The sequence below is a fragment of the Cimex lectularius genome, unplaced genomic scaffold (assembly GCF_000648675.2).
Source record: "Cimex lectularius strain Harlan isolate CLEC.00 unplaced genomic scaffold, Clec_2.1 scaffold10, whole genome shotgun sequence".
NCBI lineage: Eukaryota > Metazoa > Arthropoda > Insecta > Hemiptera > Cimicidae > Cimex > Cimex lectularius.
Window position 1 is genome coordinate 295,260 of NW_019392665.1, and position 19,106 is coordinate 314,365.

At 38.8% G+C, this 19,106-nt stretch overlaps 2 protein-coding genes across 2 annotated transcripts; one reads left to right on the forward strand and one right to left on the reverse strand.

Moving 5' to 3' along the window:
* The first annotated feature begins 231 nt into the window (after window positions 1-231).
* LOC106667366 (something about silencing protein 10) lies at window positions 232-7,175 on the forward strand. Its single transcript, XM_014395272.2, has 7 exons — window positions 232-393; window positions 1,031-1,169; window positions 1,226-1,685; window positions 1,743-1,860; window positions 6,359-6,586; window positions 6,660-6,805; window positions 6,861-7,175. Exons 1-7 carry the CDS (start codon window positions 377-379, stop codon window positions 7,118-7,120), a joined length of 1,368 nt encoding a protein of 455 aa, XP_014250758.1. The 5' UTR covers window positions 232-376; the 3' UTR covers window positions 7,121-7,175.
* A 2,194-nt stretch (window positions 7,176-9,369) lies between these two features.
* Window positions 9,370-18,190, reverse strand: LOC106667402 (protein HIRA). Its single transcript, XM_014395321.2, has 18 exons — window positions 17,911-18,190; window positions 17,773-17,835; window positions 15,473-15,583; window positions 15,310-15,408; window positions 15,040-15,219; window positions 14,784-14,944; window positions 14,547-14,714; window positions 14,215-14,490; window positions 13,918-14,156; window positions 12,810-12,893; window positions 12,541-12,720; window positions 12,229-12,469; window positions 12,028-12,154; window positions 11,592-11,967; window positions 11,396-11,524; window positions 11,160-11,320; window positions 9,888-9,988; window positions 9,370-9,829 (listed from the first exon to the last, which is right to left on the reverse strand). Exons 1-18 carry the CDS (start codon window positions 17,945-17,947, stop codon window positions 9,689-9,691), a joined length of 2,874 nt encoding a protein of 957 aa, XP_014250807.1. The 5' UTR covers window positions 17,948-18,190; the 3' UTR covers window positions 9,370-9,688.
* Between the last annotated feature and the right edge of the window lie 916 nt (window positions 18,191-19,106).

The following is a 19,106-nucleotide window of genomic DNA, read 5'->3' on the forward strand; positions in this document are numbered from 1 at the left end:
TTAAAATAATTAATACAATTTTTAATTATAATAAAAAAAGCTTCTGAGTAAAGACGGTCGGAAAACACTTGATTTTCGTTTGTCTCGTGATCACGGAACGAATGTTCAATTATTTTTTATTTTTCCCTAATAAAAACTATCAAATTACGTTAAATATCTCTTTTTAAATAATAATAAATTAATTAATATATATTTAAAAATACTTACAATCAAGTAGGCATTGTATTACCTCCCGTGACTGTTAACCTGTTGAATCTTTTGCTGGTTGTACGAAATGTGATTAATATAAATATTTAAAGAAATATATATATTTATATATAGGAAAAAACTGTTTGGTGGTTTTAATTTAAAGAAAAAATTTTTTGGTCAAGCAAGAATGAAGAAAAAAGGAAAGTAAGTATTTTGAAAGTATTTTAGTTATAATAGAAAAGGTCATTGTTTTCAATACCACGTGGTTTTCCTTCAGTTTTCCCTCGAAATTTAACATTTTTCGTCAGTTCGAATTGAATTTAGGCCGATTGATCAATTCATTTTTTAAACTTTTTTTTGAGGGGCTGAAAAGGTGGATCTTGAAGTGAAAAAACGATTATTTGCCGGTTGTGGTGTTTTTATTTATCTTGACCTCTGTGGAACCGTAAAACATGAATTAACACTTCTACCCGCTTAACTGGGGTTAGTTTCATAAAACAATAATTTACAAGTTTACAATAGGTGCAAGTACCTGTAAGTTGTAAAAAATTACACTTTTACAGGAAAAATGTTACAAGTGACAGACATCGGTCACCTGCCTTGAAAGGTTACTATTTCTTAAAACCTTGCTGTTATGAACACTTGAAATACAGGACCTCTAACATATAGTATAAAGGAGTAAGTTCCAATTCTCTGATCAGACACACAGCCCTCGAACTTTCAGTTCAAACCTTCCCCCAATAGGGCTTATAATAAATGATTTTGTTGCATTGCCCGCTGCAGGTTTAATTTGCAAAAGTTGCGAAGAATGCATTCAGATATTTTGTTATATTCATTTTAGGAAGTCTGTGATAGATCGTTATGCCGATCTAGAAGGAGAAGTTAGCCATTACAATCTGAGCGAATCTGATGACGGCTTTGACGATGATGAGAGGGTCTTGGTTGAAAATGCGAAAGGGCGGAGGCAAAAGGAGGGAGAGGTATGTTTTAAAAGTTAATTACTTTTGAATAGCTTTTAATATTGAAAATTTTACAGGAGGAAGTGTTTAACGTGTATCATTCGAGCGATGAGGATGTAGAAGATGTAGAGTCCCATGACGACTCGCTCAGCGATCTCGAAGAGCTCGGCTCGCCGGCCAACGTCGACGACGGGATACCCAGTGCGAAGGCGTGGGGTGCGGAGAAGCGTTCCTACTATGACACGGATTACGTCGACAAGGATTTCAGCGGTTTCGACGACGAGGAGGCCGCTTTGACGGAGGAGCGTGAGGCCGATGAGATACAAAAGCGTATTCTGTCTCAGCTCGAAGCGGCCGACTTCTCTCTCGGACTGCTCGACGAGGTCGAGGAGCGCAAAGGCGAAGCGGACAAGCCGCACCGTACGGATGAAGGCGAGAAGGTCGAGAAAGATCTTACGAAGCTCGCTGCATCTGATTTAGTCGACCTGATCAGAAGAGAGACACCTGGTTTCTTTGGCCTCTTAAAAGACTGCAAAGGTAACCATTAAAAAACACAAAAAACTAATAATTATTCATTTATCCGATATGTTTTAGAAAAACTGAAAAAATTGATGACGCGGATATTACCAATAATTGAAATGGAAGAATCAGGCGAGCTGCCAGAATGCGAAGCTTCTGTTTTTCTACGAACATACAGAAAATTTGTCTATTTGTAAGTATTTGAATTTCTCTCTTTCTTTCTTGCTAGAGTCTTTCTCTCTCTCTCTACTCCAATTGTCTGTTTCTCTCTCCTGTCTGTTTTCATTGTCCTTGCTCATTCCTTATCCACCCGATTGCCCATTTTTCTTCCCCGGTTTGTTGAGCTTTTCCGGTTGAATCCGGGCGTTAGTGGTTGAGCATTAAAGGCGATGACATACGGAGCGGTTTTGACCGAAGCGTTTATCGTGAGAAAAATCGAGGCGGTGCGTCGTTCATTGTTGTTGCATATAACCTGACAGATGTAGCGGTCGTACCCGCCTATCGGTTTTCAAACCGAGTCGGTCGGTGGCGGAGACGACCCAACGCGTCGGTTTTGAAAATGCCAGGCGGTGAGTGGTACCCAAGTATTGCATCAGCCCTGACACACGTGGCGTTTATTTGAGCTGTTCGTACCCCACTTTCTTGAAGGGTTGTTTGTTTGTCAGTCTTCTAATTTACTTTTAAGATGCAAAAAATAGACGTGGAGAAAAAAATTTGTAATGCGGCATTTTATTTTACTATGTAACTCGTCAAAACTGCCCATTTACATCCTGGTAAAGTTAAAACATTCTTCAGGGTGTTTCCTCATCTCTGAAAACAAATTCTTAAAATGCCCTCTTTCGCTTCTCTTCTCGACAATTGGATGAACCCACATTCTCCTGTTTTTTCTCCATTCTCTTCTTCCAACGATAGTACAACAGAGACACCAGAAGTATCTCTTCATCCATGGGAACTCCATGGGGAATGGGCCAATGCCAGTTCAATAAGATTAATAAATAATAGAATTTTAGCTAATTCTCAACTTCCTGACACTTAGAGCTTTTCATATTGATACTTAACCACCACTAAAAATGGGGGGGAAAATCTAAGTATTTACAGATTGTACGGTGCTGTACAGTAACACAACCGTTTTTAAAATGAACTCACCTTCCTCCAGGGCCTCTTTTAACTTTACAACTACTTGAAAGTACATCACCCTATAATTAAATGATTTCTACAGCTTTACGGGTGCAAAGTATGCGTATGACTGTCGGTGATACATGGTAGTAACTAGTTTAATAAAGATTTTGTTTTGAATATTATCTGGAGGAGGAAGGGGACCTCGTTCAAATCCCAGCTCTGTGCCTTTTAAATTAAAGTATGAAAAATGAAAAGTAGTTTAAACGTTCCTTGACTCTGAACAGGAATTACTTTACTTTTATTGATCAGAGAGGATTGATTTTTTTTGGGGGGGGGGAGCAAAACGGGAATCGAACCTACAACTGCAGGATCTGAGCCGAGAGTCTGACACGCTTATTCGGCTACCCGAGATCCCATCTAAATATAAATCAACTTAAATATTTATTTTTAAAGACTATTTTTCAAAACTTCATAGAGAAAAGAAAACCGAACGTGACGTAGTGTGTATATAACTGTGAGATTTCACTTTGTAGCCAGTTCCATGGAATGTTCATCAAAGAAAAAAAAAGTACTGCAAGGGGGAATGGTCTGTAAGGCTGTAACTAATACATGAAGTTACATACAGTTACAGAACAATATATTTATTAAGCAGGACTTGTTATACAAACTGCAAAATAACACCTTGCGACGTTCAATGCTTATATGCACTGCTGTAGGATACATTTAATAACTGAGAGAAAACAAAACCACTTCGGCCAAAACACACATCATATTGCTGCATGTGTCACACCTAGCAAAACTGAAGCGGTAAACGCTTCAGTCAAAACCGCTCCGTGCGTCAGCGCCCTAAGGCCACTTGTCAGCACGACAGTAAATATTTCCATGGCGATTGCCCTGGAACGACCCACATTTTCCAGTTTGACGTAAGCGCTGAGGTGTTATTATTTCATCTTTAAGGGACTTTAAGGGAATTCTCATCTTAAAATGTTAATCAATTGCAGAATTACATAAGCTTTGAATATAAGAAGTTCTCAAAGTCCCATAAATTAAGCTTGTATTACGCATATTTCTTTAAATTAATGATTTCCTTCAAATCCTGCATCCCTAAATACTTCAGGCTCAATTATATATTTTTTGTCGTCTTTTCATCTTAAAATGTCTATCAATCGAGGATTACATCAAAACTTATAATGAAAAGTTCTCAAAGTCAAAGTAGATTACAATTAATAAAAATTATTACATTACACGAAATTTATATAATATAAAATAAAAATAAAAGTATAAAATTAATGGAATAAATATATTATATACATGTACAGCACTACCTATGTATTATTTAACAAAAATGTTAAAATTAGGAATGTCAAAAAAATATTACATATTTTTCAGCGTATAAAGCTTATTAACTGAAGAAAAATAAAATAAATTGTTGTAGTTACTGACTGTTAAAATAGTTTTAGTCTTATGAGCATCATCTTGCTCTTCATTGTTATCTTCGTGTAACCCATCAAATTGAAAATCATCATCAGATTCTAACATGGCAGGAATCAAATTTTATACCAATTTAAAATTGTTTTTTGCTCGATGAAATTTCTTCTTTCTAAAAAGGCAAAGGGAATCAAGAAAAAAAACGAAATATAAACTTACTTTCTAATAAAATTAGGTAAAACGTTTGAAATAGTTAATATTTTAAAAACCGTAGCTTACATAAAAAAGAATAAAACAGTTATTAAAAAAAAAAAAAGTATTTACCGTGCTGTTATTATTTTTTCTATATTTTTTACATATATAATTATAAATTTGAGATTTGTCACAAATGAAAATTACGGCAACAATTATTTATTCCCAAGGTAAACTTTAAAAAAACAACACAATTTAGGATAAAATAGATAATGGAAACAGGAAATAGACAATTTTTAAATTATTTTGAACTAATTTTTAAAGTTATGTGGGCTTTATTTTAAGTTGGTATTATGAACAAAGCTGAATTAAGAGAGAAAATAGCTTTATTTATTTTTAACTAAAACTTACCTTATTTTTAACAATCTATGAAGTGAGGGTCACTTGTTAAACCGCACTAAAATAAAGCCGGTGGTGAGTGGTTCCGAAAACCGATGAACATAGGTCGTGAAAGCAGGCACTCAAATAGACCTAAGCAATGCAGGAAATTCATAAAAACCCGGATGCACAATTATAAAAGCAGTCTTGCCCTCCACTATACATCAACAATGAAGAGATACCGACTTCCACTCAAGTCAAATACCTAGGACTATACCTTGACAGCAGACTGACGTGGAATCCTCCCACAAGACTTAAAAGACAACTCGGCAGAAGGACAATTACGCAGACTACTAGGACCAAAATCCTGGTTGACGATCAGTACTAAACTGACCTTATACAAAACTTTACTGCGACCACTTTGGACATACAGTGTGGAACTGTGGGGTTCCGCCAAACCATCCAATATCCAGGTATCCAGTTCTTCCAATCAAAAGTCCTCAGACAAATCGTCAAAGCTCCTTTTTACGTCTCCTCAAAAGACCTCAACGTTCCTTTTGTCCACGAACTGATCCATTCCCGATTCCAAAAATTTCATACCAACCTATCAATCCATCCTAAGCCCTCTCCACATATTCCCATCCCGAGATTCCACCACATCGCCTAAAACGACGATGGCCCCGAGACTTCCTTGCCCCTTTAATCCATTAAAATGAGTGCCAGCGGCTGGCTTCTCATGGCATGCGTCCTCCGGGTGCAGCGCGGGCATCAGTGCTGTGACCGAGTGGTGAACAATATACATTGTGATCACATTTGTGTTATGTATAAGTATGTATAGGCTACAAATAAATAAATTAAAAGTAAAAAAAAAATTATTTATTCTGTTGACTAAACAGAAATAAAAAGAGGGCCAGTGCTGGCTGGTGGCCGCCGGGCTCTTGGGCTTGCACTACTGATAGTTATTCAGATATCGTGAGATGCGGTCGGGAGTGATGTAGGTTTCAGAAAAACATTTTCTTTATCGTGTAAAGATAAAGAAAATGATTTTCTGAAACCTACATCACTCCCGACCGCATCTCACGATATCTGAATAACTATAGATTAACGGTCACTAATCTCTACACATTACTACTGATAGTGTTAACATTTCTGATTAATTTTAATTCCTAATAAAAATTTGTTTAAGATTCTTCTTTGGAATCTTCTCAGCGAGCGTTTTCAACCGTCTTTCCAACGTACGACAGGATTTACGAATTTTCAATTGTCGTAATCCTCCCAGCTCAACATCATCACTCTGGCCCAATATTCATATCACGCGGAAACAAACCTTTCATACTGAGGATGACAAATAATAATGTTTTTATACTCATTCACTCCGTTGTAACTTGTATCTTGTATACCTTTCTCTTCCTGCATATTGTATCAATTTTACACGCTGTCCACATACATTTCATACTTCTGCTTATGACTTTTCATTCAGCTGTGCAAAAAACCTGTCATGCGTGATCGATAAATCTTATCTTATTTTCTTTCTCGTATGCATATACGAATATATTTAACCAATTCATTTTTAGTTATGCAATGAACACGACGTTCTTTATGCTGATGAAGAACAAGCATGAGAAGACAGACGGCCACCCTATAGTGAAACGTCTCGGTCAGATTTCGACATTCTTGACCGAAATGGACTCCTGCTTGGACGCTGGCCTCATGAAACAGATGAAGAAAATCATGACGGGAAAGAACAAAGGCTTGGCGATCGTCGAAAGCTCCATTCCAACGAAACCCGCGCCTGCGAATCGGTATTAGCGTCGTTAAAATTATAAATTGTCATTTTATTACCATGATTTTATTTTATTTATATTTTTTTTAAAGGAAAGAGAGGCGTAAAATAGAAAAAGTGGAAAAAGAGAAAGAATTGAAGGAGAAGGCGCAAGTCGAAAAGCTCCAAAGAAGGCTCACGTCGTTCGGTCAGGTCGACTCGGACGGAGAGGTCGAACCGGAGCCGTTGAATGACGAAGGTATTTGACAAAACTTCTTAAATTTTATAAAATACTTAATAAACGCATTTTGCAGAAGCGATGGACGTAGATGCTGAAGACGGCGAGTCGATCGAGAAGCGAGCCGCCACTTACAAGATACTCAAGAACAAAGGCCTGACGCCAAGGCGCAAAAAGGAAGTGCGCAATCCGAGGGTGAGGAATAGAAACAAGTTCAAGAAAGCCGTCATTAGAAGGAAGGGGCAGGTGCGCGAGGCCAGAAAGGAACTGGAGAAATACGCGGGCGAAGTCTCCGGCATCAAGAAATACCTGAGCAAGAGCATCAAATTAAAATAGAACCCTATTTATTCAAATGTAAAATAATTTTTGTAAAATAACAAAATAAATTGTATTTTGATCGATTGACTTATATAAGCTCAATTCTGTACGTACTAATCACGCTGATCTATACAGAACTGAGCTTATGGCATTTTACCCTCCTTGGTCTTATCCGTTCTCCTGCAGAAGTAAGGCTTAAGGGTCTACTAGGCCATTTAAACAATTAGGCCTTTTCATGCTAATAAATACATTCACTTTCAACATTACTTAGAATAAAATAATCCTGTTTCCTCCAGAAATCGGAATATGAGGCTCAAAACTCATTGCTTAAGATCAATTCATCGGGTGGCTTCCCTACATGTTTTCTATAAAGAGCCGTTGAGTGACATCCTTCAGTTAACTAGGACAAAGCTTATGACTTCTTAGTCTTACCCACTAACGTCTGTTTAGCAGTGGAAGTAAGGCTCAAGGGGGGGATAGAGATTTGGCCAATATGCTAGACCATAAGGCCAAAAAAAGACTGTTAATATAGATTCAAATGGGGATAAGCCATACCAGCCAAATCAAAAATTTTGTCTCCATCAGTCTGCTCCAGGCAGGTGTTATTACCATTACCAACAAAAAAAGGCTCGATGGGTTGTCGACTAGGCCATTTCAGCAATTACTAGTCAGATCTGGATCAGTACTGCTCATTCTTTTTAGAACAGCTAGGATTTAGCGGTTCATTAGTGATCCATGTCAGTAGTGTCGTTCATTTCAGGCCAGCTAGGATTCACTGGTGATCCGGTTCAGTACTGCTCATTCTTTTTAGGCCTGCCAGGATTTAGCAGTTCACTACTGATCCAGATTAGTACTGCTCATTCTTAGGCCAGCTAGGATTTAGTGATTAACTACTGATCTAGATCAGTACTGCTCATTCTCTTTAGGCCTGCCAGGATTTAATGGTTCACTACTGACCCGGATCAGTACTGCTCGTTCATTTTAGGCCAGCTAGGAATTAAAGGTTCACTACTGACCTGGTCAGTACTGCTCATTCTTTTTAGGCCAGCTAGGAATTAGCGGTTCATTACTGACCCAGATCAGTACTGCTTGTTCATTTTAGGCCAGCTAGGAATTAAAGGTTCACTACTGACCTGGTCAGTACTGCTCATTCTTTTTAGGCCAGCTAGGAATTAGCAGTTCATTACTGACCCGGATCAGAACTGCTCATTCTTTTCAGGCCAGCTAGGATTTAGCGGTTTATTACTGATCCAGGTCAGTACAGCTCATTCTCAGGCCAGCTAGGATTCAGGCATTCACTACTGATCCAGATCCGTACTACACATTCGTTTTAGTTCAACTAGGATTTAGTGGTTCACACTTGATCCAGATGAGTAATGCTCATTCTTTTGCCATCTAGGATTTAATGGTTCACTACTGATCCGGAACAGTACTGCTCATTCGTTTAAGGCCAGCCAGGATTTAGCAGTTCATTACTGATCCAGGTCAGTACAGCTCATTCTCAGGCCAGCTAGGATTCAGGCATTCAATACTGATCCAGATCTGTACTACTCATTCGTTTTAGGCCAACTAGGATTTAGTGGTTCACACTTGATCCAGTTGAGTACTGCTCATTCCTTTTATACCAGCTAGGATTTAATGGTTCACCACTGATTCACATAAATACTGGTCGTTCATTTCAGACCATACAGGATTTAGTGGTTCATTAGTGACCTGGTTCAGTACTGCTCATTCTTTTTAGGCCTGCTAGGATTCAGGCGTTCACTACTAATCCAGAACAGTACTGCTCATCTTTTAAGGCCAGCCAGGATTTAAGGGTTCACTACTGACCCGGATCAGTACTGCTCGTTCGGTTGAGGCTAGCTAAGATTTAGTGGTTCACTAATGATTTGGATCTGAGAAAAAGTGACTGCGCCTAGCTTGCATGGCTGCCTACCTATCGACGTGGTCTTGATATCCGAGAGCTTCTTTACCAACCCGGCTCACCAACTCTGCTACCTTATTTTATTCATGCTTAGAAGTATTTTTAATATCAGAAGGCCAGATTGCGCTGGTTAACGAGTCTGGAGGTTGGGGCGTTCCCAGACTTGTACGGCTTGATTGCGTCTGGGTACCCAGACAACCACTGTTTTTCCCATACAAAACGAAGTGGAACTAGCCATATAAAACATCACTAAAATGAAATAAGTACAAAATATTTCCAACAGCAAAGTAAAAAAGGAGGTAAAGAAGGCCCCATATAACAAATTTAGAAAAATATCAAAACATAAACGTATATCTGTAAAAATGTATTTTCAATGATGTTTTATTATGAACTATACAAAATACAATTGAATGAGACAAAACATTTGTTAGAAATAAGTTTTTGTTTTTAAGAGATAAATACAGCTTTTATTTAAATAATTAAAAAACTGGAAAAAAAGAAAAAAACGGACATGGCTATTTTAGATGGATCAAGGAAAGAAACTTTAAAAAGAGTATTCTTTGTTTTCCGTCTCGACCAATAGTAATTATTTACACAATAGTTTCTTGTCTTTCTTTTTCTTCTTTTCTTTTGTCAAAGTGGATTTTTTCATCTTTTGTTTTCTACGATTGTTCACTGGGTTCTTCGCATCTGTCTGCTATCCTGTCGAGCTGGGAAGATATCTCGGTGTAGAGCCTTTGAAGTTTGATGTTGTTCGACATCTCTTTTAACACGTCTCTCAACAGAGAATGCTTATTCAGGCCCTAAAAAAAACAAATAAATTTTAAAAAATTGACAATAAAAAAATTAGATTTCGCTTACGAGTATTTGTTTGTTCCAACTGGAAAAGAGGTTGTTCGTCGACGTCGAATGGCTCGGCCCGAGGAGCTCTTCACACACCAGCCGCAGTTTCAACTCAAGGCCTGCAATATTGTGTAATATTAAATTCACTAATTTCGTGATCCGCTTGACCAATTAATACATTACAATTAATTAAGGTTTTTAGTTGAGATGAAAAAAATGACGAAATTAGTGAATTTAATGAGTAAAATGAAGTACACTTCACTAAAGCTCTCCGTGGCAATTTCATTTGTTGTTGAGAATCAAATCTGATTACATGACATTTGAAAAATAGCAAAAAGGAGGGAAAACTCATAAGGTGGGGTTGAGATAGGTAGTTGATGTCCGAGTGGATCGAGGTCATGGTAGCTCAAGTGGTAGAGCAGCGGCGTATCTAGCTAAAGATCATGGGTTCGAATCCCGCTCGTGCCATTCATTTTTTTTCATCTCAACTAAAAACCTTGATTAATTGTATTGTGTAATATTGTTATTCATAAAAAAATAAAAATAATGTGCAGGATCGAATTAAATGAGGTAAACCATATAAAAAGTTACAAAACACAGTGTGTGGACAAATTGACCAGTCAATCTCAGGATCGATTCAGTTCGGCCAATGAAATAGTTCACTCATTCATTCAGCCTATGATCGATGATTCACTCATTCAGTCAACTTATGATCGGCGGTTAACTGATTCATTCTGCCTATGGTCGGTGGTTCACTCATTCATTCAGCCTATGACCAGTGGTTCACTCATTCATTCAGCCTAAGATTGGTGGTTCACTCATTCAGTCAGCTTATGAATTGGTTCACTCATTCAGTCAGCCTATAATCGGCGGTTCACTCATTCATTCTGCCAATGATCGGTGGTTCACTCATTCATTCAGCCTATGATCAGTGGTTCACACATTCAGTCAGCTTATGATCGGCGGTTCACTCATTTATTCTGCCTATGATTGGTGGTTCACTCTTTCATTCCGCCTATGAATTGGTTCACTCATTCAGTCAGCCTATAATCGGTGGTTTACTCATTCATTCTGCCAATGATTGGCGGGGTTCACTCATTCATTCAGCGTATGATCGGTGGTTCACTCATTCAGTCAATGTAGGAATAGTTCATCAATCATTTTATGGTGACTGGTTCACTAATTCAGTACATTATTAGAATATGATTCAGATCAACAGAGATAGTAAAAAAAGCCATAAGATGGCACAATATCATCCATATCTATTTTAAATTGCTGCATACTGCGTACCTTGATGTATGAGAAACCTCACATACGTGATGAGCCAGAATTTGTACTCCGCTTTTGAGGAGAGCGCCTGCGCCGAAGCCATTTGCATATCAAGAAACGAAAGAGTGCATAACGGCCCTAGTTCGGTGTTCTGCACCAGCCGTCCGACACCGCTGCTCAACCTGATGGATTACAAAACAAAAACAAAATTAAAAATTCGATATAAAATTTCAACGAAATTTCGCGTGTTTTCTTACCCGTTGAACGTAGCCGCTTGGATCGACTTGAGTGGCAATGATTCATTCGCAGACGCGTACCGAAGCGAATTCCTATAACTATGTTGAGTATTTCTTAATACGGCGTCATTGCTGTTTCCCACCAAAAGCCTACAGATTTACGCGTTTTTTTAAAAATAATTATTTTTGGTGTTAAAAAAATAAAAATAAAAATTACCAGCAGTTGTGTATGAGCGAATAGAGGAACGCTTTGCCGCAGGTAAGCGCCACCATTGGCTCACCTGTCTCGGTGACAAGGCACTCCTTTATCCTGAGCTCACCCTGCGCCGAGACTAGAGACGCAAGTGACTTGTCGGACAAGACGGCCTTCGGAGTGCTGCCTTTCGGATCCGTCGATAGCACCGTTATATTCCCGGATGTCGTTATTGACAGGACAAACGACGACGAGAGTGTGAGCACAGCTGGCGAAGAGGCAAGAGCGACTGGTGGCGCAAGGTGTGCCCCACTCTTAGGCTCGATGACCCTCAATGTCTGGTCATCGCAAGCGAGTGCGACCACGTCCGAAGAGCCTACGCAGCCGCAGACTTCACTACCTAAACGAAATATTAATATACAAAACTTACACGTGAAAAAACAATAATAATAATAATTACCTAAGGCTAATTCCCATAAAGGTTTATTGTCGTCTGGTGAAAACATCCTAACAACTGATAAACATCCTTGAGGACTAGCCTTACTTATGTTATTTTCAATGTTTATATAATTACGACTCTTGAACATCTAAAAAAAAAAAAAAAAAATTGTTTATCGCCAGAAGTTTATTACCAAGAAAAATAAATCCTGACAAGCTGAACCTTGATATTATTAACAGTCGAAAGCTCTAGCTTTGGAAGAAGATCACAGACTAATAAATGCGACGCCGTTTTTTTCTGCGGCGAACACCTGTGATGTCCTTTTTTCTTCTTCTTCTTCGGAGAGGCTGGCGAGGTTTCAGTGAGCTTGAGCGTCGGACGCTTGCTGATCCTCCGCTTGCTCTCAGTCTTCTCCGCCGTGCTTACGAGCCCCGTGAAACCGCTCGGTTGAGTGGCATCAGAGCTGAAACACGCAAGCGTTAAAAAAATTAAAATAAAATTTAAAAAAAAACCGAGACCAAAATAAAAGCCGACCTGTTAGACAAAGATGTATTCATCGTGGGCCGTTTGGTCTGCGTCTGCGAAGATGACTTTACGGGTGTCACATTCGGTATTACGATCACGTCCTCCCGTTTCTCTACGACTATTCTTGACTTGTTCATGCACGATGAAAAAGACGGGACAGAATCGGAGCCAAATGGGGTTATTTCATCTCTGAAAAAAAAAAAAAAATAAAATAAAATAAAATAAAGAGACAAAAATAAAATCTCACCCTTTTCACACTGTTTCTGAAAGGGACTTACATTTTGTCTTGATTGAGCGGGATGAAAATAGGTGTTATCCTCCTCCTTCCGTCTGAAGTTCTAGTTTCTATTTGTTTCGTCGACCTATAAAAAATTAATTTAATACAAATTAAATTAATTATTAAAAAAATTGACAAGCCCCTGATAGTTTGATAGGAACCGAGGAATTTTTCCTTAATCCGTTGTTGTTTGAGAGAGGGGGAGGAGCTGGGGATTACAAGGAGAGTGGAACAGGTGGACAATCAGGGGAGAGATGAAAAGGCTAAGAAGGAAACATACAGGTAGAGAGAGATTGACAGTGAGGGGATATAGACCACAGAAAAATAGAAAGACGGAGTAGGGAATATTGATGGAGAGAACGAGAGATTGAGTTGGACAGAAAGAGGGGAAGAGAAAGTGAGAGGGGAAATTGTCAGAGAGAACGAGAAAGGATGAGAAACTGTCAGAGAGATGAAATTTGACTGAGAGAGCAAGAGGGGAAAAGAAACTGTCAGAGAGAAAAAAAATATTGACGAGAGAGGGAAAGAAACATGATTAGACAGAGCGAGATAGAGACTGAGATTAACAGCAAGAGGATAGTCCAATAGAAAAAGAAAAAGACAAGAGGGGGATATTCACAAAGAAAGTGAGGGAGCAAGAAAAAGATATACAGAGAGAGCGATAAAAAAAGAGAAATGGTGTTTGATAGAAAGGGAAGAATGATAAGAGAGTGCAAAAGGGGGAAGAAATTCAGAAGAGGATATCGAAAGAGAGAGCGAGAGGGCAAGAAACAGTCAGAGAAAGATAGCTTGAAGTGAAGAGAAAGATGGAGGGGAGATCATTGTAAATAAAGAAGAGTACAGAACTGAACCAATCAATGAAGGTTTTTCATCAGAAGGGGACCGAGTAACAAACCTCGAGGAACACCAGTAGCCTGTAATCTACCTTTTAAACATGATCTCACACAAGTCTGGAAGCCTTTCATAACTAAGATGTTACTAGCAATTTTATTAACATTATCTGTGACGTGTGAGGTTTTAAAACAAGAGATAATCCCAATTATTTAATTGAAAAATATTTTGTAAACATAAAATAGATTTAGTGTTGTTTTCTTGATTTATTTGATTACCTTTTCAAGAAATTGGATTCCGACTGGCTGACTTGTGTGTTCGTAGGAGTTGGTGACGGCGACTGATGCGCAGGCAGGTAGCCGTTTGTCAACGTCTCTTTGTTTTCCTCTTTATCCGGCAAAATTGGCGACTTTTCTTTTTTAACGCAATTCGAAAATAAATCCGGGTTTTCGATCACCATCGTCTCCCTGATCCCGTCCAGGGCGAACTTACCGTAAAGCTTTTCAAACGTCTGACCCTAAAACAATAAAAAAAAAAATAATAATAATAATAAAACATTGATTGTTTTTACACACCTTTTCCATTTCTGTGATCGGCCTTCCGATTTCTTGCAGCTCAAATTGCAGCAAGGCCGTCGTACCGTCGCCGGCGCAAGCCATCAAATAGCTCCCTGACTTCGACCAGCATATATCGAGTACGGGCGAATTGAAAAGGTCTTTGATGACGACGAGCGGCCGGCCCATAAGCGTGCTCCAGACGGAAATGGAACAGTCTCTCGAGCCAAGGGCGCAGACGCAAGCCTGCACCGGCTTCCCTCGCCGAAACAGCTCCATAATCGATGAACTGTACCTCTGTAAATGAATCATTAATAAACATATAATGATTATAATAAAAATAAAAAACTCACGGCGCAAGTTACGGCCTTGATATGGCCGACGAAGTCTTTCGAATAGTCCCAGCCGTCCCTCTCAATGATCTGCGCCGTCGGGCCTGTACCGTTCATTGCGTGAGCTGTGACAAGCGTCTGTCCGTCGGGCGACCAGCTCAGCCTGAGCACCAATGTCGACCCAGAGCACTAAATTTAACAAACAGAAAAAAAAAATCACACTAATTTGTCATATATATATCTATATTTTTTTATTACCTTTTCAAATGGTTTCTTGATCACTTTTTCCGTACACCAATCTGATGTGCGCCATATTCGTACCGTCTTGTCGTCTGACTGCGAACCCAGGTACTTTCCAACCGGATCCCAACTGACGCCTTTAACTAGGCCCGTATGGCCTTTTAATACTGCAGTCGTTTCTGTAATTTTTTTTTTTTTTAAATAGTAAATTGCATTATTATTATTATTATTATTATTATTATTATTATTATTTTTTAAATGTCATGGTAATTACCTGGAAAACTATCGGCCTTCCATATTATTATCGTATTGTCGACTGAACAGCTGGCCAACCAGTGGTCGCCCGGCGACCAGGCCATGTCGAGAACGTCGCCCTGGTGGTTTCTCAGCGTATAGGCGCACCTCCATCCTTCAACGTTCACTTTTCCCTTGCTTCCAAAAACCATATTTCCACCTAAATATTAAAAAAATAAAAATAAATAAAATAGAACAAACAATAAAAAAGTAGAAAATAAAATCAATAGGTGATCAAAGAAAAGCTTACTGAAAGACTTTGATATCGTCCAGACCATGATTAACTTGTCATCCCCACCGGAAGCAAGGTACCGACCAGAATAACTCCAACGGACACAATTGACACAAGCTAAAAAATTTAAAAAAAATATTGGGCAAAAGTTACAAAAAAACAATTCATCTCATCAACTCACCTAAATGATTGTCCATTTGGCACAGCATTTTAGGAACGTTTGGATCTTCTTCGCTTTCCTCTGACAAGATCGGAGCCATATTCCAAATGACGATACGGCCAGAATTGATCCCTTGATGAAATAATATAACAAAATTAGTTGTTGCTGTAAAAAGTTGATTTACAAAGGCTAATATTTAGGCCATTTCTGCATCAGAAGTATGATAGTCGGATTGGATTTGCCTCTTAGGACGTCTGCTTTCGACCCAGAATCAGCCTAACTAGACAGATCTGATTCGAATCGGATTCGACTCTTAGGTTATATCTGGGTTGTACGCTTCTGACCCAAAAGTGGCTGAGATATAAATATAGTCGATATGAATCAGATCCGATTCATCATCTGGTGTGTCTACTGTTGACCCAAGAACAGCTTAATTACTCGTCAGATCCAATTCGAATCAGATTCTACTCTCACATCATCTGGACTATCTGCAACTGTTCCAAAAGTGATTTAAATACAATTCGGATCCAATTTAAATCAGATTCGACTCTTCGGTCATCTAAACTGTATGCTATTGACCCAGATTTGGCCTAAATACTTGTCAGATCCAATTCGAATCGGATTTGACTCTTGTCATCTGGGTTGTCAGCTACTGACTCAAAAGTGGCTTAAATACTAGTCAATTCTGATCCGACTCTTAGGTCATCTGGCATGTAAGATTCCGACCCAAAAGTAGGTTAATTACAAGTGATCAGGTTTGACTCTTAGGTCATATGGATTGGAAGCATACATCTGAGATGACCTAAGAATCCAATCTGATCTGACTAGTATTTAAACTAGTTAGTCAACAGTAGACATCCCAGATGAATATGAATCGAATCCAAATTTAGGCCACTTTTGGGTTGGAAGCATACAACCCATATTTTGTTTTAATGGATGCTAGGAACTGGAGGAGTTCTCCCTGAGCACTGCAGCTGCAGTACACCGCTTATTGTACTTCCTTCCTGGTTCCGTTTTTGGTAGCTTGCAACGTGTGTGAATTTGAGTTCCTGATGTGCCGATGTTCCATTGATGAAACTCATTTTTGAAGGCGGTCGGGACCAAATTCAGAGTCGCTGAGATCTGATCCCATCCCAGACCTTCGATTGATGAGTACTGACAATTTTTTTTTTAATTGCGGCCACTGGTCACCTTAGTTGACAGAAAAAAAGTACAGAGGCGACGGTGGAAATCGATCTAATAGTCCAGAGTTTGACGCCTTAACCACTCAGCTACCACGGTCCCATCCAGATCCTCTATACAGAGTCGAATCGGATTGGATCTAACTTGTATTTAGGCTACTTTTGGGACAGCCGCAGATAGTTCAGTTAAGAGTAGAATCTGATTCAAATTGGATCCGACAAGTAATTAAGCGGGTGACGAGTCAACAGTAGACACCCCAGATGAAATATGAATTGAATCCAAATTTGGGCTGGAATGATTTGAATCAGATCCATATTTCAGCCGCTTTTGGGTCAGAAGCATACATCCCGGATGACCTAAGACTCGAATATGATACGAATCAGATCTGAATAGTATTTACGTCACTTCTGGGTCAATAGCAGACCGTCCTGATGACCTAAGAATTGAATCTGATCCGATTAGTATTTAGACTAGTTTTGGGTCAACAGGAGACACCCCAGATGAAGTATGGATTGAATCTGATTCAAATTGACTCCATATTTCGACCACTTTTGGGTCAGAAGCATACATCCCGGATGACCTAAGAGTAGAATATGATTCGAATCGGATCTGAATAGTATTTACGTCACTTCTGGGTCAATAGCAAAGAGTCCAGATGACCTAAGAATTGAAACTGATCCGATTAGTATTTAGACTAGTTTTGGGTCAACAGGAGACACCCCAGATGAAAAATGGATCGAACCCGATTCAAATTGACTCCATATTTCGGCCACTTTTGGTTGGAAGCATACATCCTGGATGACCTAAGAATTGAATCAGATCTGAGTAGTATTTACGTCACTTCTGGGTCAATAGCAGACAATCCAAATGGCCTAAGAATTGAATCTTATTCAAATTGACTCCATATTTCGGCCACTTCTGGGTCAATAGCAGACAGTCCAGTTTATATATGATTCGAAATAGATCTGGCCTCTTTTGGAGCGGAAGCGGACATCCAGGACGACAAAACAGTCATATTCCACCTGCTGTTCGTCATTACTCTCACAATTTATGTAAAGTGCTGCATATGGTTATGTTTTAAAGTGTGACGATTGAGTATGTTGCCATAAAACATAGGTTAAATGTATGCAGTGACTTACCTTGTCCTCCAGTCGCGACCCGAGATCCGTCCGGGTGGATGTCAATGGAATAAATCGGCTTGCCTGGGGGGAAAACGGACATGGATAAAACTCATAAATATGTAGAAATAAAGGATTTTCGATCGTTCCACGGCTCACCCTCATGGCCTATCCAGTGGGGTTTGAAGACCTTCATAGCCGGCCTGTCGACGTACTGGGGTTGGTGTGCATCTCTCGTGAGTGGTTCAACGTCGGCCCGGTCCCTCCCGGGGGCCTTTTTCCCGTTGGGACATCCTCCTTTCCGGCTGGAAAATCCCCTTTCAATTTAGGCTGGAAACTGGTCGAAATCTGGAGAAATTCGATCAAAGGGCGGCCGAAGAAAATCAACTCGACTTTCGAATCCAAGTTGGAACCTTCTCTGGCACTGTTATAAAAATGAGCGTTACCCTCGCCAGTCCTGCCAACCTAACTGAACAACACAAAAAATAAAAATATTTACATTATTATATGCCTTATTATTTTTTTAAAAAAGAGACAAAAATTAAACCTATAATTCTAAAAAAATCACTCAATCTTATTAATTATTATAAATACTGGTAATTCAAGAAATTTTCATGGCCTCAAAACACCCAAGATTGTTGGATATAATAAAAAATAAAATCTAATCAAAATAATAATAGTTTTTTATTGCTTTCCCACGAGATTGTTTTATATTTTGAATCAGAATTCAGTTCAATCACTATCTCTCACTCTCTCACACACACTAACTCACTCACCTGCTAGCCCCCTCACGCATTAACTAACTCACCACTCACTCATTCTGTCACTCACTTACTCATTCATTCATTAACTCACTCAATCTCTCACTCATTCACTAACTCTATCAACAGGCAAAAACATATAAATGATTTTTTTCTTATTATTATTAATATTTTAAAAAAATCAAATCTATGATTCAAAAAATATCACCCAACCTTATTAATTATTTATTATAAATACTGGAAATTTTCGTGGCTTCAAAACATCCAAGATTGATGGATCTCATAAAAAATAATAACTAATCATAATAATAATCGTTTTTGTAATGCTTTCCCTTGAATTTGTTTTATATTTTAAATCAGAATTCAGTTCAATCACTCACTCACTAACTACTCACTCACTAATTAACTCACTCATTCGGTCACTCACCTACTCATTTATTCATTAACTTACTCAACCTCTCACTCATTCATTAACTCACCTACTCACTTACTAGCCCACTCACTCATTCTGTCACTCACTTACTCATGCATTCATTAACTCACTCTATCAACAGAGAACATTTTTTTTTTAATGCTATCCTTCGAATTTGTTTT

Coding starts and splice junctions, on each gene's coding strand:
- LOC106667366 (XM_014395272.2), top strand. Junction 1,170..1,225: donor GGAGGCAAAAGGAGGGAGAG/GTATGTTTTAAA, acceptor AAAATTTTACAG/GAGGAAGTGTTTAACGTGTA. Junction 1,861..6,358: donor TACAGAAAATTTGTCTATTT/GTAAGTATTTGA, acceptor ATTCATTTTTAG/TTATGCAATGAACACGACGT.
- LOC106667402 (XM_014395321.2), bottom strand. CDS start 17,947: ATGAAGGTCTTCAAACCCCACTGGATAGGCCATGAGG. Junction 15,584..17,772: donor GGTCGCGACTGGAGGACAAG/GTAAGTCACTGC, acceptor TATTTCATCAAG/GGATCAATTCTGGCCGTATC. Junction 15,409..15,472: donor CCAAATGGACAATCATTTAG/GTGAGTTGATGA, acceptor TAAATTTTTTAG/CTTGTGTCAATTGTGTCCGT.